Here is a 25674-nt window from a genome sequence, read left to right on the forward strand (position 1 = left end):
AGGGCACTACACCTGCTTTGATATCTTAATATAGCATTACAGGGGCCTGTTATGGCTCTATTTTTGCCTTTCCCGATGCATCCAGACCCGATTGTGATGCACTCCGCGGGGCCCTAAGGACAGCCAGGCAAAGGTGAGAGGGGAGTGGCCATCGCGACGTCCTCACAGGACCGCTGTTAGCCGTCCCCGCTAAGCTGAGTCTGAGGCCATGATGTAACAGCCGCCCTTGCTTTCTTTTCTCCCTTTTTTCTTTTCTTAAAGATGTTCATTTCCTTTTCTAACAGTAAAATATGTGAGCAAACATCCGTAATGCATAACGGAAATAGGTGGCAGTTGAGTTTATGGCTGCGCAGTGTGCGCTGTGATGTGAGGAGGGCAGCTCGCATGCTAAAGAGTGCGCGCCGCGCGTCAACAATGGAGACATTTACGACCGCCCCGCCGCAGTCCAGACATCTCCGGAATGCGCTGGCCGGCGAGGAGGCCCGCGGTGGCCGCCGCTCCTCTGGCCTCCCCCCCGCCCCAGTGCCTGCGCGGGGCCGCCGCTCCTCTCGCCTCCCCCCCGCCCCAGTGCCTGCGCGGGGCCGCCGCTCCTCTCGCCTCCCCCCCGCCCCAGTGCCTGCGCGGTGGCCGCCGCTCCTCTCCCCTCCCCCCCGCCCCAGTGCCTGCGCGGGGCCGCCGCTCCTCTCGCCTCCCCCCCGCCCCAGTGCCTGCGCGGGGCCGCCGCTCCTCCCCCCCCTGCCCCAGTGCCTGCGCGGGCCGCCACTCCTCTCCCGTCCCCCCGCCCCAGTGCCTGCGCGGGGCCGCCGCTCCTCTCGCCTCCCCCGCCCCAGTGCCTGCGCGGGCCGCCGCTCCTCTCGCCTCCCCCCTGCCCCAGTGCCTGCGCGGGGCCGCCGCTCCCCCCCCCGCCCCAGTGCCTGCGCGGGGCCGCCGCTCCTCTCGCCTCCCCCCCGCCCCAGTGCCTGCGCGGGGCCGCCGGCTCTGATCCGGTTACTGGGAAGGGTCAAGGCGAAGGGCGGCGGGGGGGACGGGCCGAGGGAACCCTCACAACATCCTGTTGCTGCGTCCGCCCGCGCCGCTGGCGACACGGGACCCTTTGATTGGCCCCCGCTCCCGTCCAATGGGGCTGGAGGAGGAAGTGCAGGCCCGCTCGGCTCTTGCGCTTTGCACTGTCGCTTTTGTGACACGCGAGGTTTTTGTCTTTATTGACAGCATGTAGACTGGAGCCTTTCGCTGATATGTGTGTGCTCTGTGGAAAGGACTAAGTTAAACAAGACCAGGTCAAAACCTAGTACATGGCTGGACCTATCACACTTCATCCGGCTGACCAATGGTGTAACTTCATAACTTGACCGACCAATGGTGCAACTTCATCATCTCACTCAGTCACTCAGTCACAGACATTCGTGTTTGTAGGGCTGGCCCCGCTGTTGCGGTCCAGCCAAAAATAGTTAAAAAATAATAAACGAAACTCTGGGAGAGAACTTGGTGAGATTTGCCAAGCAGACCTGTAATTATAAATTGGCTCACAAAATATATTTTCAAGGTGGTGGATGAAATTTACAGGAACCTGCTAACTGATTTTGAATTGAATTTTTTGTTTTAAATTTGTGCATAATAATTTTAGGCACTTTGTTCAGGCTATCAAGAAAGAATAGAAGAATGAGAGGCCAGTGAATATGGTTCTAATCTGAGTAATGCTAGAATCTACACATGCTCATTTTGACCTTTTGAAGAAACGGTGTGTGTAATAACAAGAAGAAAGGGTAAAGAACCGCACATTTATGGAGTCTGCTTTGAAGCTGCTATTAAAGAAAAACATGACAAAATGATAAGGTGTAGTTCTGTATGGTACAACATTCCCTCAAAAGTGGAAGTGTTCTGGTACACTAAACACCGTTTTTTTTTTTGTTTTGTTTGTTTAAATGGGTTATGTTATGTTATTGTTATGGTTGGCTTATATAGCGATGTATGATTTAGAGGCTTTCTTGTTTCATATTAAAGTGTTAATTGCCACTCGTCTCATGTTAAAGTGTTAAGAGCGCTGGTGTAAAATGTGTGTGCGGAGCGCGAGGATGTGAGCGGCGGGTCTGTGAACGCTGAAGACAAGCCTGAAGCCTCCACTTCCTGGTTCACCTGCTGTTCCGGGAAGCATCTCCAGCAAGGTTTCCCTCTTTCACTTGGTGACTAATTGGAGGTATTAATCACGCAGAGTCTCCTATAAACGTCCACACTCAACTGCTGGTTTGCACTTCTGGTGGAAGCTGCTTCTGTGATGAGTCCACTTTTTTTGTTGTTGTTGTTGCTGTTGCTGTCGTCGTCGCAGAAAAGCAATCTCAGAAACGGTACTGCTTCCCCACCAAACTACGCGATAGAATGTGAGAAGCATCTGCTTTTTCGCTCAGTTGGGTGTTTTTCGGGGAGAAGTGGTCGTGTGAGTGGGATTACGTTCTCATAGGCATACGGAGGACTGTCAACATGATGGAGAAGCAAAGAAACGTCAGGCACCAAACAGGTCCCCCTTAAACCATATAAACTTCAGTATTTTTGAATTGTCACTTGCTTCAGTTTATTACAGAAAATGAGCAGTGACTAAACGGAAGTGTTTGAGTATTATTATTATTATTATTATTATTATTATTATTATTATGTAATTTGGTTACATATATGACAAATAAAATTCATGCATGCAGTAAAATTACCAATGAAAATCTGTCCAGAGACAGTGAGAATCTAACTGTAAAGGGTTTCAAATAGCAATACAATACTGTAATTAGCACCTCCGTGCCCAGCCGCTCAGCAGTGAGGCAGTGTGATCCTGTATGGTGTAGAACTTCACTCTGCTGAAGTGCAGCCTGTCATCTCCCAACAGCGTAACCAGCCTTGCGGTTTTGCGGAGATGACCGCAGGGCTTTTTAAGGCCCGTCTTCCACAGCCTGTGACGTATTAAAACGCTAGCTGCCCGTTTTCTCAGCGCGGGCGGTGCAACCGAGACCGTTTGGGCAGAAACGCCGGCCCTTCAGCTGCGGGAATGTGACAGGCGAGCCGTAACCCAGGCGATAGCCCTTTATCTGCGCGACGCGTCTGTTGTCAATTTCTGTTGTTTGGCATCATAAATGAAATAAAGAAATGTGACTGTAAAGAAGGGAATTAACCATGCAAAAAAAGGTATGTAGTAAAGGTATTTTAAATGTTTGCAGATTATATATATATATATATATATATATATATATATATATATATATATATATATATATATATATAGTAATGTAATTGTGTTCCATGTAACAGATCTGTACCTTTGTTCCATAACTTAGTGAGGTAGACAGTGTTAATGCTTTTTTGTTTGAGAAGTTGACTGTGGCTGTAATTATTTCAAACTCTCAATCATAATATTTCTGCGAGCGAGGAAGGCTGGCAGCTGAGACTGCTGGGGCAGCTTAGCACTTCCACAGGCTCTTTCTTATTTAACAACATGTGTGTGGTATGATGCTCATTTTCAACAGCTGTTTTCCACTTCCAGCATCCACTGTATGTGTTCCCAGGGGACGGCCTGTGATAATTTAGACACATCTGCCATCACAAATAGGCAGATTATTTTATTTTATGAATCATAATACAGGTATAGAACGCCCTTTGGTTTGTTTTATCCATTTTCTCGGGTGTGTGTAGACATGTTTTTGTTATGGAATGTGTGTATTTGTACGAAAGTCTTATTAGTCACACTTTCCATTACAACTTCTGATTATTATGCGTACACTATGCGTAATACTGTTGATTTCCTGTCCAGTTCATTTAAAATTCTTTGTTTGTTTTTTTGTTTTTTTGGGGTATGGCTTATTCAATTCTCCATTTTAGGGCAGGCGAGACATGCAGTTCAGCTGTGGTGGTGTCCGTGGGGCCCCCAGACCTGCTTGTAAAGCAGTTAGGTAGCAGTGTTCCTGGCTTGGGTGAATCCTGGGGAGATTAGGGATAAAAGCGGCGTAGATGTGCTGGCGTTAACCCTTTCCCCCTTAGATGTTCCTACATCAAACAGCGGGCTCCCCCTCTGCAGCGGGAACAGCTGTTTGCGGATGCGGAACAGAGCAGAGCTGTCAGGTTCTGTCTTTGAGGCCTGCTTTGTGGAGCTGTCACCCCCCGCCCCCTCCTCTGGAGCGCGCGGGCGACTCCGCTGCTGAAGCCTTCCCCGCGCTGCGGCCGCGGTTCCGCCCGCGCCCCGCCCGCGCCCCGCCCGCGCCCCGCAGCGCAGGAGGGGCTCGAATCCTAGAGCACAAACTTTTTTTTTTTTGTTCCCTCCATACCGCCTAATGTCTGGTTCTCGGGCCGCTGATGGCACTTTTGCTCCGTTCCTTTGAATGCTGCTCTGATGAAAGGAGGGCGTTTGTCTGGCTGAGCCCTTTCTAGTGCGGACTGCCTGGTTTCATATTGTGTGTGGGGGGGGAGGCGGCGTTGCGTCGTCACGCGTGTCCCAAGTCTCTGTCTGGAGCCCAGGTTTTAGTTTGCTTTCCAGTTAACAAATGTTGAATTCTGATGATGTTAGCAGCCCTGCTAGCAGAGTACTCGGGTGAATTTGGACTAGTATCTTAGTATCATCAGTGCCTTAGAGACTGTGCACTGGAATTTGGGATACATTTGAGATATGGCATGTGGTCAGCTGCAACCACCCACCCAGAGCACCCACTTGATAGCATGTGTGCAATTTATTATTATTTGTGTGTGTGTGTGTGTGTGTGTATACTGCATATGCATCCTTTATTTTTTAAAATAATTTCACTTCAATGTAGTGTTGGGAGTAAATCAAGTACTATGACTGCATTGTTGGTTAAAAAAAACAGTGTGGGATATGGGTTTACTGGTCCTTTATATAATTTGTCCTTTCTTTGGTTTCATTTGTCTTATCGTATCTACATCCTCGTATTAATACTATTTTCTTGCACAATGACTGCCTACTAATTCTCATAATACTCTTTTGTTTTTGTTGATGTTTTTTGTGTTATTACCAGCTGCACAATATCTGTAAAATTTAGTAATGAGAGAGCTTAGCTGTTATTTGATATATTGCTTTCAGTATTGCAGTTGAATCAGTTCTCAGTGCAGACTGCTAGCTAATATTGTGAGGTTTTTTCCTTCGAGAAATGAAATGTTCTTGAAATGTTTTCTTAATTCCTGTATTAACTGAACTGTTACCACTAATTAACATTTGTACACTGAATTGCACATGTGTATAGTTTCATGTTTGCTTCCAGTCTGAAGGAACTTTCCGGTCAAAAGACCCCTGATAAGGCTTTGCTATGGATAAGCCCTGGGATGTATCAACCGTCTTGTTTTAAGTTGGTCATTTTTGTGTTTGCTTGCCTCGCTGGAATGACAAAGCAAGTGACTGACAGGAAAATGAGCACCAGGTGGTCCTGCAGTCAGAATGTGCGGTAATACGTCAGTCTGTTCCGTTTATTTTGCCGGGTGCCGCGGCATGTTGACGAATATGTTTTCGACTGTTGCTGTGCAATGACCCGGGGTTCCTTCCCAGCGCCAGGTCACATGACCCCATCGGGTTGCCGCTCAGACCACCCCGGGTCCGCACAGACGGCGCACCTCCGCGACGTTTTTACGGCAGGCGGTCCCTGGCCCCTCCCTCCTCCCCCCGGCGCGCCTCTGGGAAGATTAACCGCCGCTCCGCTGCTCCTCCGAGCGGAGGGGTAACGGCCGGCCGCCGGTTTCAGCTAGCATGCAGTTTGAGCTAGCGCGCGGTTTGAGCTAGCGCGCGGTTTGAGGTAGCGCGCAGTTTTAGTTAGTGCGCGGTTTCAGTTAGCACACGGTTTGAGTTAGCGCGCGGTTTCAGTTAGCACACGGTTTCAGTTAGCACACGGTTTCAGTTAGCGCACGGTTTGAGTTAGCGCGCGGGTTGAGTTAGCGCGCGGGTTCAGTTAGCGCGCGGTTTCAGTTAGCGCGCGGTTTCAGTTAGCACATGGTTTGAGTTAGTGCGCGGGGGCGGCGGGTCGCACTGCCCGCTTCTCCTGCTCGCTACGCGAGTCAGCTGGAGCCAGCGTACAGGTGTGGCGTGCAGCGCCAGCACTTCCTCATAATTAATGACTCCTTCCTGTACGCCCCCCTGGCCCCTACCCCCAGCCTCCCACCCTTGCGTGACTGGAGAGAATGCCCAGATGCCATCAATTTCCTCAAACCTCCCGAGCAGGGGAGGGGATTTGGGGGCGAGCGGGGGGAGGGGGCGGGGGGCTTGGTTTAGTCCAACATGTGCAGTGTAAGTCCCACCAGCTTCTCACAGCTTCTGCTAATGCTTACGCTATATTCACAGACAGAGTGTAGAACAGGAGTCCGTGTACGGTTGTTCAGAATGTCAGAAGTGTGTCATTGGTGAGGTCTTCATCTCTTCTTTTTCACGGTTAGACTTGTGTGTAGGGGGGGAAGGGGGTGATTTCTGGTTTAGATGTACTGGGTAACATTCTAAGGCCTCACTGTTGACTTCACGGGCATTAGAGCACTGCATGACCTTCGACCTGCTGGAAGCTGGAAGTATCAGACCTCCAGAAGCTGTGTTTCTGATCGTCTCGCTGGTTGCCATGGACTGCAGTGAAGAGTTAACACTGCCTTCTCTCTTCACAGATGTGTTTTTGTTCAGACACGTTTTCCTGTCCTCAAAAGGTTAATTTGTTAGCCTTATTCCCTCCATTTAACCTTGATCAGTGAGCAGTGTTTATCATGCAACCTCGTTGTATAACATACTGAATATGTTGGCTTTCTTTCAGCAGAGGAACAGTATATAATATAAAATGTTCTGTCACACTTACTGATGGGACATAAAAAGTGAGCACTTAACTGAAACTTCAAGGTGGGTGCTGGTCTAAAGGCATTAAAATATGCACATGGCCCTCTTCATCTGAGAGAGGGAAGATGATAGTCCAGGTGAATAAAATATCACTGGAGTTTACGCTCACCTGTGCCTCAGGTGCATTGACTGAAGTATACTGAGGCACTGTAAACTGAATCACTCATCTGTATGGCCTAGCTGGACTAACAGAGCCCAGGCCGCTACTAACAGCCGCCTCCTGCGTCCCTGTCCCACTAAGACTGAGCAGATCCCACTGCTCAACGTGAGCTTCCCCTCGGGCCGAAGCTTCGGAGCGCACACACATCCAGGGTCGTCCTGGATGCCTAAAGGGAGCGACCCAGTGAAGAGCCTGCAAACGCTCTTCACTGGCACCCTGTTCAGCACGGTGCCCAGGCCCTAGCGTCGGGCCGCACACGGGTGACATTGAGATCGAGTCGCGTCAACATTGTACTGTAACGCTGTGGTACCATCGCTCGCTGACAAATGTCTGAGCGGCTTTAAGGACTTTAATTGATTCGGGCGATTCTCTTATCTTCCAAATCCTCACAAAGTTCTGTAAAGCTTGATCGCTTAAGGAAATTCTTTTCCCTCTGTCATCTGGGGATACTTTTATCAAGTCGAGTCAAAGAACTTATTAGCGGGAGAGATGACTTTTAATTATTCGTTTTTTTGTTTTGTTTTTTTTTCCCCCTCAGCACTTTTTAAATTTTTTATTTTTTTGCTAGACTTTGCATTATCGCCATTACGTTAATGTCTGCTCATTTTGTAATCATCATTTGGTGCCCAAGTAGGCATACCACTGTTATTAATGCCAACGCTGGAGTCTTAATCCTTCATGGGGTGCATTCTCGCCGTTCAGGTGCTCGTCATTTATCTTTGTTAATATTTCCACTGGCTGCCAGCTGGGTACAGCCAGTCAGCTCTGAAATTGGGCGAGAGGAACGGCATGAGAATTTTATTACCCAGAGTTGCCGGGGCGACGTGGTCTTGAAAAAGCGCTTCATAAACAATGTGCCACTTTTGTTTTAGCAGACCCCTTTAGTCCTTACTTCAACCCCCCAAAAAACTCTTTAATATGTGGGGGGGAGGGTTGACTGACTTTATTTAAGACAAGGAGCCTTTTGTTTTATCATGTGAAAGGCTGGGGATCCCACAGTATGCAGTGGGCTGACCAGGGACCAGGAGCAGAGTTGTAATTGGCCTATTTAGGATATTTTGCATGTCAATGGTGTTCTAGTGAAGCATTACTAAGTCTGTTGTGAGAGGCTCAGTGATTAGAATTTCGATTAGGGAAAACACTTTTCTGTACTTTATCAACTACACTAATTAGTTGGGTCGCTAGAAAGTTAACTTCAGCTATCGATAAAGTTCGGGAATCTTAATTTTCCATGTCTTCCCTATGCTGTGACTTCTGTACCCATTGCCCGCAGGAAATTTTCCTTTCTTTTTTTTTTTTCACAGAAATTAACGAACCTACATGCACTTGTAGTAGCTGAATAATTTAACTTAATTAAGAGAACAATGTTCCCAGTGCAAAGTTTAATCAGGAGGTACGCTCACTCTGGGTAAGTGTTCTTCCACAGTCGGAGCAGGCAGTCAGCTGGAGTCTTGCACTTTGCTCTGCTCTGTCAGACTCGTTGTACATTTTCTTGTGGATTACCAGAGATGGGGAATGTGTTGTGTAGCTCACAGAGGTAACCGCAGGAATGCAGTCTTGTATATTTTTGTTTATGTTTTGTTCATATGGGTTTGTACTACTGGAACTTCTGGAGGGAGAGTGTTTTTTTTTGTTGTTGTTTTTTTTGTAATATACGTTGAGAGATGTGCTGGGAGAAATATGTGTGTGTGCAAATATATACATTTTTTTTTTTTGCACACACACATATATGTCTTGAAAATTATATATATATATATATATATATATATATATATAGTGAAAGCAGCCTTAATACCCTGTCATGTTATTTTTCTCTTCTTTGCAGTTTTGTTTTGGAGCAGTAAATTCAGGTATTCCAGAATGGAATGGAAATGCGCAGGATCATGACATCTTATTATTTCCCCTCCGTGTCAGACTTTTACGCTGTCCTCCAGGCTGAGTCGTTCAGCTGCAGGTGTCACAGCTCCGAAGGCTTCGCCGACTGGCTGTGCAGGTGTAGCCGGGGCCTCCTGGTTGCCACGGCGGCGCTGATGTCCGTCTGTCCTTGTGTGCGTGTGTGTGTGTGTTCCAGCCGAGCCTCCTGGGGGGGGAGATGGGCATGGGCAGCCCGGGCGCCGTGTCACCCACCAAGCCGGGGTCACAGTACTACCAGCACTACAGCAACAACCCGCGACGGAGACCGATGCACAGCGACGCCATGGGTGAGTCCGCCCGCCATCCTCCTCCTCCTCACCTTCCTCACCGCCACCTGCAGAGAGAGAACCCGAGCCACAGAGCTTTGAGCATGTAGCCCTCACCTGCTGCGGTTACATGCTACAAACACACAGTAATCTGTCAGCTGGAAAAGGCCTAATATGATAAACAATGGAAAAATGCCTCTGTATAAATACACATGTTCATTTCTAAGAATATGTTTTATTTTGATTGCATACTTAAGGTCAGAAATGTCTTGTGTTTATTAAAAATTGAGGAATAAAATGAATAAATAATACTATTGTTTGCAACATTTTATGGTGAGGATAAATATCTGATTGTTTGCGTGTATACGCACACACATACACACACTGATATACAGACACACACGCACACACATATATGTATATATATATATATATATATATAATATATATATATATATATATATAATAATATATACATGCACACGCACACACACACACTCACACTCACACACACATTTGCACGTGTGTGTACCTGCATGTACACACAGCACGAAAGCCTGTTCATTTTGTTGAACATCATTTGGAAAATATCTGGTGTTAATAATGGCAAAAATCTGAAATACTTCCACCTCCACGCTTTTATTTGTCTGCCTTCATCCCGCCGTTTTTTAATCAAAACACTCTTATCCAGGAGCGGGGACTCTTCTCGTGTCGCGCTTTATTTTGGAAGAAAGGAGGAGGGGGGAAAAAAAGCAGAATAAAAGCTCGGCCTTGAAGGGAGAGCCTGCAGGGCCGGGAGCCCGCGGGACGGTTCTGCGTCCCTTTCATTCCCTCCCGTCGCTCCTGCGTCCTCACAAACACACCAAACAATCCCTGTCTGCTACAACAATTAAAAAGGGCTCGGTTGTGTGAAAAAAAATAATACTTCCCATTCCCTCTGATAAAACAATATAAAACAATTCATTTGACAGGTCTGCAATGTTTCAGTTCACAGAGAGATTTGATTACTATTATGTTTTAAAAGAAATGTTTGTTTTATATTAACATAATGGCGTGTCACACGTAAGTTTCTGAGTTTTTTTTTTTCTTCCTTTCTGGTTTTTCAGAAGTCCAGACAAAGAAAGTTCGGAAGGTTCCCCCTGGTTTGCCTTCCTCAGTAAGTTGATTATATTTTTCTTTTCTTTTTATTTTTGCCCAATAATTCTCTTTATGGGCAAATATTTACAAGGGTTGAGTTGTCATTCTGGAACCAGAGGCTGCACATGGTTGTATTATTGAACAGAATTACACTGACAAACATGGTCTTTAAGAGTGAACTGTATACGTCTGTTTTCAACAATATGGTCATGTCAGACTTTCACAAATATTAAATTGGTATGAAATCACTCATTTGTGTAGTTTTCATGTATTATTTACTAAATTGTATTTATCAAAATATTCTGAATTTAATATAATTTCAGCACATACGGCACATAAACAATGATTTTAATTATGGCATTGCAGTGAAATCTTCATGTCCATATAACCTGTAAGTTCGATAGCTTTGCTCATCAGAATCAGTGCTCTCGATGATGCACTTTGAAAGCAAATTACTCAACACTACATATTTCTGTAATTCCTGGTTTTGAAATTGAGTGGAGGATTTAAAGGTCCTTCTTTCCTTCAGATAAATGTTTCCCACACCGATGCTAGAGCGTGCTGTACGGTGTGATGGCTATAACCATGGCTTAGCCGTTTAATTTGAAGTTAACGATGCTAAAATGTATGGCTTGTCATGGCTGCTTTCTCTCTGGTCTCCAAGCTCCGTGGGAGGCTGCCTGGGACTAGCTTGCTCTCGCATTGTGCTTGCTATCCCTTGCACAACACTGAAAGCCGTCCCGTGCAAACAGTATAGATTTGTTGTGAATGTTGCGGCCTTTGTTTGTGTGTGTGTGGCATGTGCATGTGTCTTTGGCGATATCACAAAATGCATCCGCTTGTATGTTCTTTGAGGGAAAGTGGAAAAAGTAAAGATGTATGGTGAAAGGAGCCTGCGATTAGTCTCGTCTGTTTGATGTTGCATTTGGAGTTGTGTGGAATCGATTATACTGCTGGATTGCTGTGCCAATGGCAAACGTAGGTTTTTTTGTTTTGTTTTTTTTTTGTTTATTTGCGGGCGCTCGTTCGGCTCTTGCTATGGGAAAGCTGCATCGCGGAGGTTGGGCTCAAGTGGGGATCTGAGGTTTCACAGTTGTCTGAGTTTTGACCAAAAAAATTCTGTGAATTCTCCAGCTTTGCGTTTAAAACGTGTGATGTCCGTTAAGGTGTTGTTATAATTGTTTCTGCCATATCATTGACATGTTTACAGGACACAGGTATTGTGTGCTTGTAAGAAGTTGCAATCCTCCTTTTTATTCTTGCTGTTAAGTTGCGTTTGTACTGCCCTGAACACAGAGCTGAAGTGTCTGACCAAAAGTAAAAACGTACTCATCCAATGGACCCTTGGGGTCTTGGTCATCTTGTTATTCTTGTTACATTCTTTTAGTATATCAGTGTTTGTTGGAAAAAGGAAACCTACATCTACATATCTACCTACAAAGGTAAACCTTAGTGGATATTGTAGTAGTTCCACATAAGTTTTAACAAAGAATTTAAACATCATTAGGTCAGTATTATTTTAGTTGAAAATATCTACCAAAATTGTAAAGGGTGCCTAATTGTAAAGGAATGCATGACTTCGAGGTGATCATTGATTTGCAAAAACAGCGATTTCTGCATTTCTGGGACGAGAAATTATTTGTCATGTATTTAGTGTCGTGCGTTTTTTTCTTTTTCTTTTGTCAAATACAGTTGTTCTTTACATTTGATAAATATTTATCAAAACAATTTTGAGTGGAAGTATTGAAATGGATTAAAATTCCAAACGTGAACCATTAAGGCCTTCAAATCTTATGGTAATAATTCTAACTGCTAGTGGCAAAAATATTTTGTACAAATGCAACACATATTTCCATTTAAAAATGTAGTGCGCATCACATTGAAAGAAACATTGCCCAATATTTTGTATGAAAACGTTACATACTTTTTCATTCAAGAAACTGAAATCTTCAAATGATAAAATAGTGGATCGTTTTATAATTTAAGAATTTATTACTATTATTATATTTGTATATATCAGAATTTATTAATTGATATTACAGACTCATTATTTATTTTAGTTTTGTTAGAGCTTGCTTTTAGACAAATATTAGATATATTTTTATTAGTAGCACTGAAAAAATAACAATAGGTGTTTTGTCATATTCCTGGTTGAAATAACACACAGAGCACATAAACCTAAGTATGTAATGTGTAACCAACGCACATAAATGCAATGTTTGCTTTTCGCCAAACGACTGCGCTCTCTCCTCTGCAATAGTGAAAGTCAAGAGTAAACGCAGATCCTTCTTTTCTCCAATGTGGCTGATTATAGTTCCTGCCCAAAATCCTTACGGTCATTTCCCTGTAAGAGTAGAGAGCAGAGGTAAATCAGAAAGGAAGTATTCGCTGCTCGTAACATTTGCTTCTGTTCTTATCTGTACACCTGTACCAATATGTATGTGACTTAACCTCTCTTAACGGAGTAATGATTTCAATATGAAATTACTCTGACCACTTTACACTCTGTTTAAAAATGGAGTCACTTTTAAAATAACTTTCCTGAAGGAAATTCAGCCTTGGACACAAGTCTTGAGGCTTTGAATGTTATTGCGGAAATGACCAGACACTTGTCATCTGACCTTGCGTTGCCGGGTGTACCTTGACATGGAGCCTTTGTAACTTCCCTAATTCCCCCCTTGTCCTTGAAGTCGTTCTCCCGGTTCACAAACCACACTATTGTAAGCCAAAATGTTTGTGAAGTTAATTTACTTAAACTACAATTACGCTGTCACTTGAGAGAAACCTTGGAATAATGTGGTAATCAAAAGGAAATTAGTTCACATTAGATGCAGTGCGGTTTCTGCTTAGATTATTTTTGTCTTTATTTATTTATTTATTGGTTTTACAGTGATGTTGTCCTTTCAAATCGCTATAAATTGGTCTACATGTCGAAGGCATACTAGGGATGCACTCCATTATATTCCCTGCATACTGAGTGAAATAAGATGTGCAGCTTCTTTTGCGGGTGGCTTTTGAGCCATGTTGTCGTTTCGGCAGACCCCGAGTTTACAGTTACGCATTACCACATCGTCTTTGCTTTTCTTCCATCATCCCAGGCGAAGGGACTTTGGTTCTGTGAGTGAAAATGATAATTTCATAGGTGTGTGGAAATAAGGCCTATGTAAATATTTGGCTTTCCTGTTGACTACTGACGAATGTGTCAGTATGTGTCATTGCTGATCTGTTGTGTTTACCTTTTTTTCCTCATATATATATATATATATATATATACGTAAGTGCTTGCACACAGTTAACTATTGGGATCAACTGTTATTTATACGTATACTGTGTGTGTATTTGTATATGCGTACATGTGTTTGTGCATATATAGAGTATATATTCACACACGCATGAACATGCACACACGCACACACACTCACAGACACTAAAAACATATCTGTGCAGTGCATATGTATCTGTGTGTAGGGGGGGGGGGGGGGGTAATACATGCTCCCACATACATGTGATTCTTCTGAGATACTCTTGTGTCTTTGTTATGAACTGAAGATTTTAACAGGAAATAATGTTGAGAATTAGGCTTGTCTTTTTGAAGACCTCAATTAAGGCTGTGAGTTTGTCTTGCTATTCCTTTATGTTGGCTATTTTTGTACCTTGGAGTTCATATCTGATTTTGTTTAAAGTAGACAGCGTTAATTAAATTAAGCTAGGTCTACCAGAAGGCACAATAGGGTTGTAATCTGTGCACATTAAGCCTGTTTCCTGAGCTTTTCTGCCCCCTTCAGGACTTGTCAGGCATTACACATTAACTGTCAGTTTAATCTTTCTAGGTAGGTCTTTGGAAAAACCTGAGATTGGTCTTACCCCTAGAGTCCCCATCTTGTAAAATATTGTTTTTTTTAATTTTGGTCTAGCTTCTTTTTGTCCAGAAAAAAATATGATTGCTTTCTTCAGATAACATTTAAAAAGCAGTATCTTTTTTGCTTGTTACAGCTATAAGTGGTTCTCACTCCATTCCAAATGTGCCTGTCTAACCCTCAGCTGCATTCATTCAATATGTCGACTAGCTTTATTTGATACCACATGGTTATGTCTCAATAAATCATCTTTCCTCATGTTGGTAAATGGGTAAAAGATAAACAAATTAATAGGGTTCTTCCCCTGTCACTTCAACTGGATTATTCAAAAAATGGCACCAAGAAAAACACTTGACAATTTTCAGGCGTGTTTGTTTTGTGCTTAGGTTACATCACGCGTATTGCTTTTTGTTATGAAGACAAATTGCGAGTTTATGCATTTTAAAAGGCACGGACACCGCAGGTTTATGTGGCTTGGATAGTTTATTGCCGCCTAACTGTGCTCTTGTGGTTTGTGCAACGCAGTTAGCATATGTTGCGCAATGACATTTTCAGACAATGGAGCCGCACGGCGCGGAGTGCCCTGGATTCTCTGCAGTCGCGCGGTGGATCCCCAGCCATCCAGCAGGCAACATAAACTTAATTGAGCTCCGGTCCAGCTGGCCAGTCTGGACTCGCCACGGCTCAACCTAAAGCCTTAAAAAAGGCGGCGGGTCGCAAGCACAGCGCCCGCGATGACTGAACGTTGTATTCGTAATCAACCATAATCGGTGATTTTAGGCGGACTTCCTGAAAGTAGAGAGAGGGCCAAATTTTGCCAAATTTTGGGGTTTTTCTCTCGGGACATGCGGATGGAGAGACGGCGAGCGGCTCTCGGAGCACGGGGACGCAGGAATGTCCGCCGTCCTGCGCGTCTGCCGCCGTCTCTTTCATCACAGGGGGAGAGACGCGGGAGCAGGGGCCACGTACAGAAAGGGCTCCCTCCCTACAGAAAGGGCTCCCTCCCTACAGAAAGGGCTCCCTCTGTACAGAAAGGGCTCCCTCCATACAGAAAGGGCTCCCTCCATACAGACAGGGCCCTCCACAGAAGCTCCTCCTACAGAAAGGGCTCCCTCCCTACAGAAAGGGCTCCCTCCCTACAGAAAGGGCTCCCTCCCTACAGAAAGGGCTCCTCCCTACAGAAAGGGCTCCCTCCCTACAGAAAGGGCTCCCTCCGTACAGAAAGGGCTCCCTCCGTACAGAAAGGCCTCCCTCCGTACAGAAAGGGCTCCCTCCATACAGAAAGGGCTCCCTCCCTACAGAAAGGGCTCCCTCCATACAGAAAGGGCTCCCTCCTACAGAAAGGGCTCTCCCACAGAGGGCCTCTACAGAAAGGGCTCCCTCCTACAGAAAGGGCTCCTCCTACAGAAAGGGCTCCCTCCTACAGAAAGGGCTCCCTCCCTACAGAAAGGGCTCCCTCCCTACAGAAAGGGCTCCCTCCCTACAGAAAGGGCTCCCTCCCTACAGAAAGGGCTCCCTCCCTACAGAAAGGGCTCCCTCCCTACAGAAAGGGCTCCCTCCCTACAGAAAGGGCTCCCTCCGTACAGAAAGGGCTCCCTCCCTACAGAAAGGGCTCCCTCCCTACAGAAGGGCTCCCTCCCTACAGAAAGGGCTCCCTCCCTACAGAAAGGGCTCCCTCCCTACAGAAGGGCTCCCTCCCTACAGAAGGGCTCCCTCCCTACAGAAAGGGCTCCCTCCCTACAGAAAGGGCTCCTCCCTACAGAAGGGCTCCCTCCTACAGAAAGGGCTCCTCCCCAGAAGGGCTCCTCCTACAGAAGGGCTCCCTCCCTACAGAAGGGCTCCCTCCCTACAGAAAGGGCTCCCTCCCTACAGAAAGGGCTCCCTCCCTACAGAAAGGGCTCCCTCCCTACAGAAAGGGCTCCCTCCGTACAGAAAGGGCTCCCTCCCTACAGACAGGGCTCCCTCCGTACAGAAAGGGCTCCCTCCCTACAGAAAGGGCTCCCTCCGTACAGAAAGGGCTCCCTCCGTACAGAAAGGCCTCTGCGCTGGCTGGTATGGAGCCCGCTGAGCGAGCCGGCGCCCCTCGCTGCGCTAGAGAGAGCGTCATTATCCGTCGGCCCGCTCTCCCGCCATTGCGGCGCGGGCCCCAGAGGAACCTCCCGACACGTCGCTAATCGCCTCGCTATCCCGCCACGGACTTTCGCGAATCCGAGCGGAAGCGGACTCTGATATCACTTTCTCTTCCGCGTCCGCTTGCCCCCCCCCCCCCCGGATCGCTGTCCATGAGCAGACGGATTTATCTGATCCAACGCCGCGCTCACTTCATTCCTGAAGGGCTTTCTTCTTTTTACGGCAGGGGAGCATACTGTACCTTAAACGCTTTGATACAGGCGCATGCATTCCCACTGCTGCGATGGCACACTATATCCATATGAGCGAAGGGAAAACACCTGTCTTTCATTCTGACTTTGATTTACCTGACCAGCAGTCAGACCATTTCCACCCCCCCCCCCTTTTTTTTTTTTTTTTTTGTCTGAACGAACGGCGCTAACCCCAAATGAAGGAGTCACAGAATGTTCTAGGAGGGAATGTAGCATGAGATGACCTTGTGATATTTGGGGGGAAAAAAACGAAATGAAAGAAACATCTGTGTGTGCTTGACCATATCCCTCTGGAAATAACAGCGATGTTTGAGAATAATATTAATGCTCGGCAAACGGTCTCTGTGTAAAATAAATGTTAGCCTTTATTTGTTGGCTTTTGCTTGGTCGATCCAAAAGAGAGGATGACTCAAAAAATTATAGTTGTGGAACTAAATGTGTGACATTTGCCTTCTGTGCAAAATATTTGATTTTGTTTGATGCACCACAGATTAGCTATGAGCTCGCAAATGATTTTGAGATTTTTATCTTATTGTAATCACATCATTTAAATTGAATTGTATCGCTGTAATCCATCCAGTTTATAATTTTTGAAATGTTTTCAGTCGTCGTTGGATTAATAGTTACGGAAGAAGAGCAGTGTTGATGACTGTTATGTTTGCTCATGTGTCACTTTCTTAGTGGTATTTTCGCTGAGAAATGCACTCGTTCTTAAACACAGTGTGTGAGGGGAGGTAAAAGAATCTTAAATCTGAAACAGCCTCTGGAAGCTCGTCCCGAAGGGGTTTTAGGACAGTTTTAAACGCGCAGAGCCTGACCAGACGGGCTGCGACTCAAGAAGTGGAGGACGAGGCGCGCAGGCACCTGCAGAGAGGAGCGGGGAGACGGCGGCGGGGAACCTGCGACGTTCCCCCGGCCTCGCGCCGTGCTTAAACGCGTTAGCCGAGGAGCGGAAGGGGCCTCCGACCGTCCGCCTCCACGCGCCTCTGCTCCTGCCCTCGGCCAAACGCGGAGCGCCGCCTGCGTTTCGGGGGCCAGACCGCGGCTTGCAACGTCAGCGCGCGCAGCGGCCATTTTGTGAGGTTCTGTGCTAATTGCATTACTGGGAGCCGGCAGTTGAGAAGCGCGCACTGCTGTTTATTTGCCAGTGACAAAGTACAAAGAGAACTTTTGTTTCATGTCCGCCGGGTGCAAAGTTGGGGTCCGCGCTGCAAATCGAGAGCCCCCCCTTTACATTCCAGACTTTTGGCCACAATACCCCCACCCCCCCCCCACAAAAAAAAAAAATACATTGATGAATTCCTTGTGCTGTCAGGAGGAGCTCGGCATGCCACACATAAAATGCACGAAGGAAATCGCTTAAAATTCTCACTTATTTTCAAACTACGTGAGGTAGAAACCACTGCAGAAATTCAGTGCTGTGATGTGCTTTTTCCTCACATAATAAAATCTTTACAGACAGCAAGGGGATATTAAGTAAAATAAAAAAATCCGCACTTGACTCTACTACAATCATTTAACGCGAATGTTTAGTATACTTGATGTAAAAATGGTCTGTTTAATCTGAAAGTTTGAATTAAGTATTAGAAAATGTGTCCCCACATTAAGTGCTCAGTTGAAGGTGCCAAGCAAGCCCATGTCGGAGTAGACGGCTTGCACTGAAGATTTTTGGTCTACGGAAACATTTTCCATTGGTTTATATTCATTTCTTATTATTTTTGATGATTCAAATATTTATTTATATTACACATTAAATTGAATTGGATTTTTATTTCAGTGATCATGCTATACAACTGTAGATTATTTTAGATTAATGCCATCAGTTTTTGAACAAGTGTTTCTGTATTTGAAATAAATATGTACTTCTATTATTGAAAGTAATGGATTATTATTAGAGAACACAGAAATTAAAAGGTGCAGTGATTGCTTTTTAATTATTAATGAATTGTTTGCAGTGTGAAGAATGGATAACCACTAGAAATTTGTCAGGAATAATATATTACAGTTAGTTTGTTTTATGGGATCACATATAATATGGAAGTTTAGCATTGCATAGAGAACTGGTGCTGCTGTATATATGACCTGCATACAACACATTGAAAAGAGGCTGTGAGCACTAATGTGGACATAATAATAATATGTAGTATTATTCATTAATAATAAATATTATTATAATTATTATAATTATAATTACAATAATAATACAGCTTTCTGTTAATATGAGCTGATTTGTTTGTTTGGTTAGTTTTGCCTTGTATCCTTTTGAAACTATTATTGAAGATGATTTTTTTCAGAATATTCAAGTCTCTTTGGGAAGAACACTCAGAGACTTGAATAATGTGAAAACAAAAGCCAGAACACGTACCCTGTCTGTTTCATCCTTTCTTTCTATGTCTTTCTACACACACACACACACACACACACACACACACACACATATATATATATATATATACATATACAGACATGTATGTGTGTGCATAGTACCCATGTTTAATAGCATCAGCCTCTCCTTCCGTTCTCTTTAAAGCTGAGCTGTGAGCTTGCTGACTCTGTCCTGGAGGGGCCCGCTGTAGATGTGCTCATCATTGTGCTGTACATAAAGGAAATTGAGTCCATTTCCTCTGAGGAGGAAGTCGGGAGCAGAAAAGCGGGCGAACAGGCCTGGATATGCAGGGGTGCGTGTGGGACTCCGTAAATTTGGCAGGTGTCCTCACCCCGGGTCTGGCCGTGGCGGTTTAACCGCGATCCGCGCGGTCCGAAGCCCCCTCCATATCGCAGTAAATATATGACGTCTGTGGCCAGGTCGTGCAGCTCCGCGACACGTGAGCCGGGGATCGGACTGCAGAGCCTGTCCACGCCGACCGCGCGTCTGCACTCACACACCCTCCTATTTCACTGGAGCCATGTCATTACTCAGCCCTCTACACTGTTTATTATGCATATTAACTTATAAGCATTGAGCAGTGTGATTCATAAGGTTCTTTTAATACAAATTAGTGAGACTTGCTATGGCTGTGATAGCGTATGGGAAATGAGAAAGAAGAAAAACAGTGTTCCTTGGGGCAGGGCCGCAGTGTTCTTACATGCATCGGAAACTGACACCCTGGCTCAGTGTCAGTGTCAAAGCGCTTAATTACAATGAACAAATTATTATTTTAACATAACGTTGTGAATTTGGCAATTGCTGGAGCAAATTAATGATTAAAAATGGCAAGAAAAGGTAGGAGGAAACTCATACTGGCTGAATCTGTTCACTCCGAGTTAGCGGTGAAGCAGGTTGCGGTTTCATTTCATGTGGACCTCTGTCACCCTTCATTATCAGTCCTGCTATGGCTAGCGCCAGTGAGCCTGACTCACCCACACTGAAAGCCACTCAGTGCCATTCTGTACCGCGGCACTGGCTTGCTATATTCGGCCTTTTCCCCAGATCTTTCATCAGTTGTCCCAAACATCAGAGTATTCCCTTGTCTGTCTCGACTGAACTGCATTTGCGCACACATCCGAATAACTGGAGGAAGCGTTTCATGTTCTCTGTGTTTTTTTTTTAAGCTGTTTTTCCCCCCACATTCTATTTTTAAAAATGTGCCTGAGAGATGGAACTGACTAGCGGGAATAGCTGGGAGAATATAGCCCCAGGTGTCTGTGTGTCCAGTGCACAGAGTGGCCAAAGAGCTCCATGTAGCATCTGTTTCTGTAGACTGAGGCAATGTTGTTATCCATGTTATTGTTATTGTTGTTTGTCTCATATATATATATATATATATATATGTGTGTGTGTGTGTATTTGCCTGTTTGCGCTGTATTTATTTGATATGTATTCGCTAATAATTTTTCAGTACAAATTTTTAAGAACTACATTTTATAAATCCCCTTTGATCCATGTTTAAAGCATCAGTGTATGAGTCATGTACACCTGTGTTGTCATTAGTGCCGTTTTATAAATTAAATTAAAGCTAAAAATCAGAAAGAAAGTTGTGGAAATTTTTTTTTTAAAAATTTAAACGCATGTTTATAAAAATCTGTTGTGCCATTTGGATCTTTCCAAGGTGAAACGATATACCTGCAAATGATAAGTCTAGAGAAGGCTTTTTCTACGGGGCATTCACCAAATCTAATGAATGACAGTTTTCTTTATTATTATTATTATTATTATTATTATTATTATTATTATTATTATTATTATTTATTATTTATTATAATTATTATAATAATACCAATAAAAATGTTTAAATTATAATAACCCAATTAATAATAATAATAATAATAATAATAATAATAATAATGAGATTGAGATTGATAATAATAATAATAATAATAATAATAATAGTAGTAGTAGTAGTAGTTCTTGCATTAAGGCTGTATAACTATAGCTAGGCTATATTTGATGCCGCTGTAGTTCTGCTGTGGAACTTTAAAGCTGAGAGCTGTGTGCTGTTTCCTCGCTGGCTGTCAGTGTGTGTGCTGTATAAAGAGGACTCTGAGTGAAGGGCTGCGTGGTTGGCAGTGCCCCAGCCGTGCCCCAGCCGTGCCCGAGTGTGTGTTTCATGTGCTGCTGCGTTTATTCCCCCCACGTAGACAGCAGGTCTGAATGAGGCTGATTTACTGGGAGTGTAAAAGCAGGCAGCAGCACCCTCTGCTCTGCACAATGCCAGGGCTGGGGGCTGGGGCTTCGGAGGGGGGCTCTGTGTGTGTGTATTTTTTGGGAGGGGGGCTCTGTGTGTGTGTGTGTGTGTGTGTGTGTATTTTTTGGGAGGGGGGGCTCTGTGTGTGTGTGTGTGTGTGTGTTTTTGGAGGGCTGTGTGTGTGTGTGTGTGTGTTTTTGGGAGGGGGTGCTGTGTGTGTGTGTGTTTTTTGTGAGGGGGTGCTGTGTGTGGGTAATGGGGGGGGCACAGAGGGGTTAGGGGGTGGGGGGAGGTCTCGAGCTCCATGCACGCCCCGTAGCCGGGAAGAACGGCGAGCTTTTGTTGCTCGGTCACTATGACGCGCTCCCCCTCCCCTAACCCGCTAACCCCGCTAACCCCGCTCCGGCCTCGTTAAAGAGAGGGCCTCGGCGTGGTCAGGACCGGCGCGGGTACAGCGCCGTGCCCGCGTCCGTGCCCGCGCCCGCGCCCATGCCAGCGCCGCCCAGCTAGCTTTGTTCGGCGATGGGCAGGGGCATGGCTGCCGTCAGTCCCCATACCGCGGTCCCACTGTTGACTTAAAACATCACAGATTGAAAGTGCTAATTGCCATTTCGTACTGGTGTTGATTGTGGAGAACGAGGCAGGTAAGCGTGCCTTATACTAATGAGGTAGAGGGGCTTAACAAAGCCTTGATTTGATCCACCTGAAATGAATCAGATGCAGCGGAGCGCCAGGTTATTGGTGGGGAATAGCGGCTCTGTGCGCCGGGCGGATTTGCGATTCTCAGCGTTGGCTTCTGCTGCTGTCTTCAGCTTCATTGTGCTTGAGCCAAATTTTTTTTTCCCTTTTTTTTTTTTTTGGAGCAGCTTAATTAAAACCAGTACAGGCCCTTATAGATGTACACATTATAGACGCAGATTCATGTATATGTTCTCATGTGCAACAGGTCTGCTAAAGTGGAGTTAAAACTTCGGAAAGTTTATTTTTTCCTTTTTATTTTCAAATGTTCTGTTTGTGCAGAAATCACAGAATCACCATAAGGGCTGCTTTGCATTTTTAATTTAGTAACTAACATATGAATACATTTGCATATTAATTAGTTGCAGATTAAATCATGCATACATAATTGCCTCCTTACTGTGTTTAATGTTTGTCAGAATCTGAAGCCCTGCTTGATGAATGCCATTTGAAGATTACAATTGGACGTACCCTCGGACACATTTGAGCAAATAATGCAAGATTTGAAATCCTAACATTTGCTCAAATTATTGAACAGTTACAGCAGAAATTGTTTTGAAAGTGGGAGTGATGCGTCTCTCTTATATAGTGGGGCTGAATCATTTTCTTTTCCTAATCATTAATGCTCTCCTTAATTATGCTGCCTCTGCAAATTAACACTTTCAGCACTGGATGTTTTTGGTCTGTAATATGTGAAATTGAATTAAGGTTGGTATAAAATTCAAATCGGTTCATTAAAACAAAGTGGGGCTTATTCTAGCCGTTTTCCCTGGTTTTGTTTTGTTTAAGAAAGCGTTTGTGTGATCCTGTGATTACATTGCATACAGTGAAATAAAGCTGATTGTAAACACAATGGGATATGCATTTTTATGCAGCTCTTTGGGGTGTGTGTGTGTGTATGTGTGTGTGTATGCGTACTACAGAGCATGTGGAGGAGGACTTGATTTCACATACAAAGCACTTATATTCAAGGTGTTTTGTATTCATTAGGTGTCTTTATAAATCAAACTTAAAAGAGGATTTATGGTTGATTTATACGATTATTTTGATTGATGGATTTTTAAAAAAAATATTTGATCTAATTTTAAAGGTTCTGGGAGTATTCACATTCCATAAGCATCTAAACCACACCATTTAGTCCATATTATTTTCTGAAATCCTTGTATGAATTTTCTCTGAAATGCTCACACACGTCCCTGTGTTGCTTATCTTTTCCAGTGTGTGCAGGTGCATGTCATGCTGTGTGTTCATGTATAACTTGTTTTTTTTTTTTTTTTTTGTGAACATAATATCTCTACGCGCAGAGTGAAATTATACATTCCTCTGTCCCTGCAATATATTACGCTTCTTCAAGCTGTCTCCGTGAAATATTCGCAAAGATTTGTGCTGCAGTGTTTGCCTTTAGACATAGCTCTGTAATTAAGTAGCGAGTTCCCTACAATCTTGCTTTTAAACGAGTCATTCGTGAAGTGCAGGACGGCTACAGGCGTCGGTCGGGTCCGGAGTGATGTTTCGCGCTGGGCTTTCTCCACTAGACCAGCTGAGCCCTGGCGTTTGAGGGTCGATGTTTCTTTGGACCCGGCCACTTCTCAGCCCCGTGACCGCACTCGGCTGCTGGAGGCCTTTGTGGAACGCGTCTGCGCGTCTGATTGGCACGCTGCGGCTCAGAGCGAGAGGACGGGGGGCTTCTCCCGGCGCGTTCCGCGCGTAGCGACCGCCGCGCCGTGCTGGATTCGGTCGTTTCCTGTTGTTGTTGTTTTTTTTAAGTATCCTCTTTGGGTTTGTTGTTGCCGTTTGTTTATTGCGGCTAGGTTAGTCAAGGGTGCCGTGTTCGCCGAGTCGCTCAGTTTTCCTCCGCCGCTCTGCCATTGGTGGGAAGGTGTCACGTGACGTGGCATGCTGTGAGAGTCTCTGTAGATGTGTGCGTACACACATGTACAAATGTGTGTAAATACATGCATACGCTCGTATGTGTTTCGCTATTTATTTCACGTAGCCTTTGTAGGAATTTTTTTTGCGTGTATGAGTATGCAATGTCGTGATAGGATCCTCGTTTTCATATTGTGCCTGAGTTTTTGAAGCTATTCACCTTTTGTTTGAATATTTCCTTGTACATTTTTGTGTCTGGTGGCTGTTGAAATAGCGTTGCCTCCTGAAGCTTTTGGGAACCGTGCGAGCTGTTTTAAAAAGCCTGAAGAGGGAGAGAGATCCCATATGTTAAGTGAGCGTTTGAAAGACCGGGTGTTGGACCTCCGCCCTTTGAACTCCCCGAGCGAGAGAAAGGGGTTCAAATGAGGAATCCAGAGAGATTGACAACTGGCGCTTCTAATGAGTAAAAAATCCTCTGAGCATGAAATCGGAGTGAAATGTGCGATTCCAATTCAAGCGCCGTTTGCTCTAATCTCGCGGGACGCCGCCGGGGGGGGGGGGGGGGGGTCCACCCTCCACCGACCCCTCATCGCCGCACCTTCACGAAAAACTCACCCAGCACCCCAATAAACTAAATAAAAAAATGTCTGTAAAACCAGGAACGCTCCCATACAGAGAATCGCGCCCCTCCCCCACCTCGACTTCTCCGTAATATTGCACCGGGTAGCGACGCCGCCGCGAGTTGTAAGAAAATAGGTGTCTTGAATTATTAAAGTTTATTCTGGGAATAGCGGTACGCTCGAATGGCATTTGCTTCGGCATATGCAAATGATTTAGTTCCATTTGGGATCTATTCCCAGAGGTTTGCCTTTTCTCTCTGATGCTTGGAATTTGGCAAGCGCTCACACTTCACTTGTTAAATCTAGTGTACAGAGAAGGAAAGCTGCAGTGTCCCATTTTCAACAGCAAACCCCCCCCACCCCCACCCCCCCCCGTGTCCCCCAACACAGCCACCCTCGCCACCTCAGTGAAAAAAGAACATTTACCTCAGTTTTAAATTAATGTGTCAGTAACTGTCATCTTTATTTATGTCTTTTTTCCTTACGATTTTGCCTTCATAGCCTGATACGCTTTCATTTGCTTTTTTTTGTAATATTTTTATTTTACTTTCACAGAGCCAGTGGTAACGTCAGGCTCAATTTAAACGTTTTGCATATGACGGATTTTGGCTGTTTTATTTTCTGTTAATTTAGCACCCTAGTGCAGTTTAAGTGCACTGTTAGGCCCAGGCCAGTACACTGATGTTGAATGGATGGAGAATCAGTCTGATAAGTGTCTGTTTCACACCAATGCCACTGCAAACCTTTAATCTTAATCTGCAGTCATTTAAGCTGGTCAAACACAGGGAGGACAGAGAAGTTCACTACTACAGCTCTACTGTTTATTTCTCTATTACTGGGATTATTTTGTCTTTGTTTCGTTTGATTCCAATTTTCTGTGTCCTTCAAAAAAAAAAAAAGCCGCTTGCACCAGGGGAAAGAAAGTGCTTTTGTTTAGTCTCCTTTTATTTTTAGTCCCTTTCAGTGGCTGGAGATGCCAGGGTTTATTTTCCCTTTTATTTCCCGGTCGTTTCTGGGTCTTTTCCTGTCCGCGGTCCAGCTGACCGGAGCGCGTTCCGATCAAAGCGCTTCGCGGCGGAGCGGTCTCTGAGCGAGCGGGGCTCGGCGGGTCTGAGCGTCCCCCCAGCGCATTCCTAGCGCAGGAAGCGGCGCGGTGGCGTGCCGCGCGGCGAGAGCGGCGGCAGCGGCGGCGGCGCTCTGGGCTTAGCCCCATCCATCACAGCCCCGGCCGCGGCGCACGCAGGTGCAATAATGAGAGGCTTTTTT

At 45.1% G+C, this 25674-nt stretch overlaps 1 protein-coding gene across 16 annotated transcripts in view; it reads left to right on the plus strand.

Annotated features, from left to right (window-relative positions):
- Nucleotides 1-25674, plus strand: part of LOC135239741 (transcription factor 4-like) — a 170201-nt gene that overhangs the window by 84209 nt on the left and 60318 nt on the right. For 15 of the 16 annotated variants that reach the window (XM_064308629.1, XM_064308638.1, XM_064308631.1 and 12 more), the window contains 2 exons: nucleotides 9073-9202; nucleotides 10288-10337. The exons of the other annotated variant lie outside the window; for it this stretch is intronic. In XM_064308629.1, the coding sequence (XP_064164699.1) occupies nucleotides 9073-9202; nucleotides 10288-10337 (180 nt within the window). The remainder of the gene's footprint in view (nucleotides 1-9072; nucleotides 9203-10287; nucleotides 10338-25674) is intronic. 16 annotated transcript variants of the gene reach the window in all.

This window comes from Anguilla rostrata, chromosome 14 (assembly GCF_018555375.3).
Source record: "Anguilla rostrata isolate EN2019 chromosome 14, ASM1855537v3, whole genome shotgun sequence".
NCBI classification, from domain to species: domain Eukaryota; kingdom Metazoa; phylum Chordata; class Actinopteri; order Anguilliformes; family Anguillidae; genus Anguilla; species Anguilla rostrata.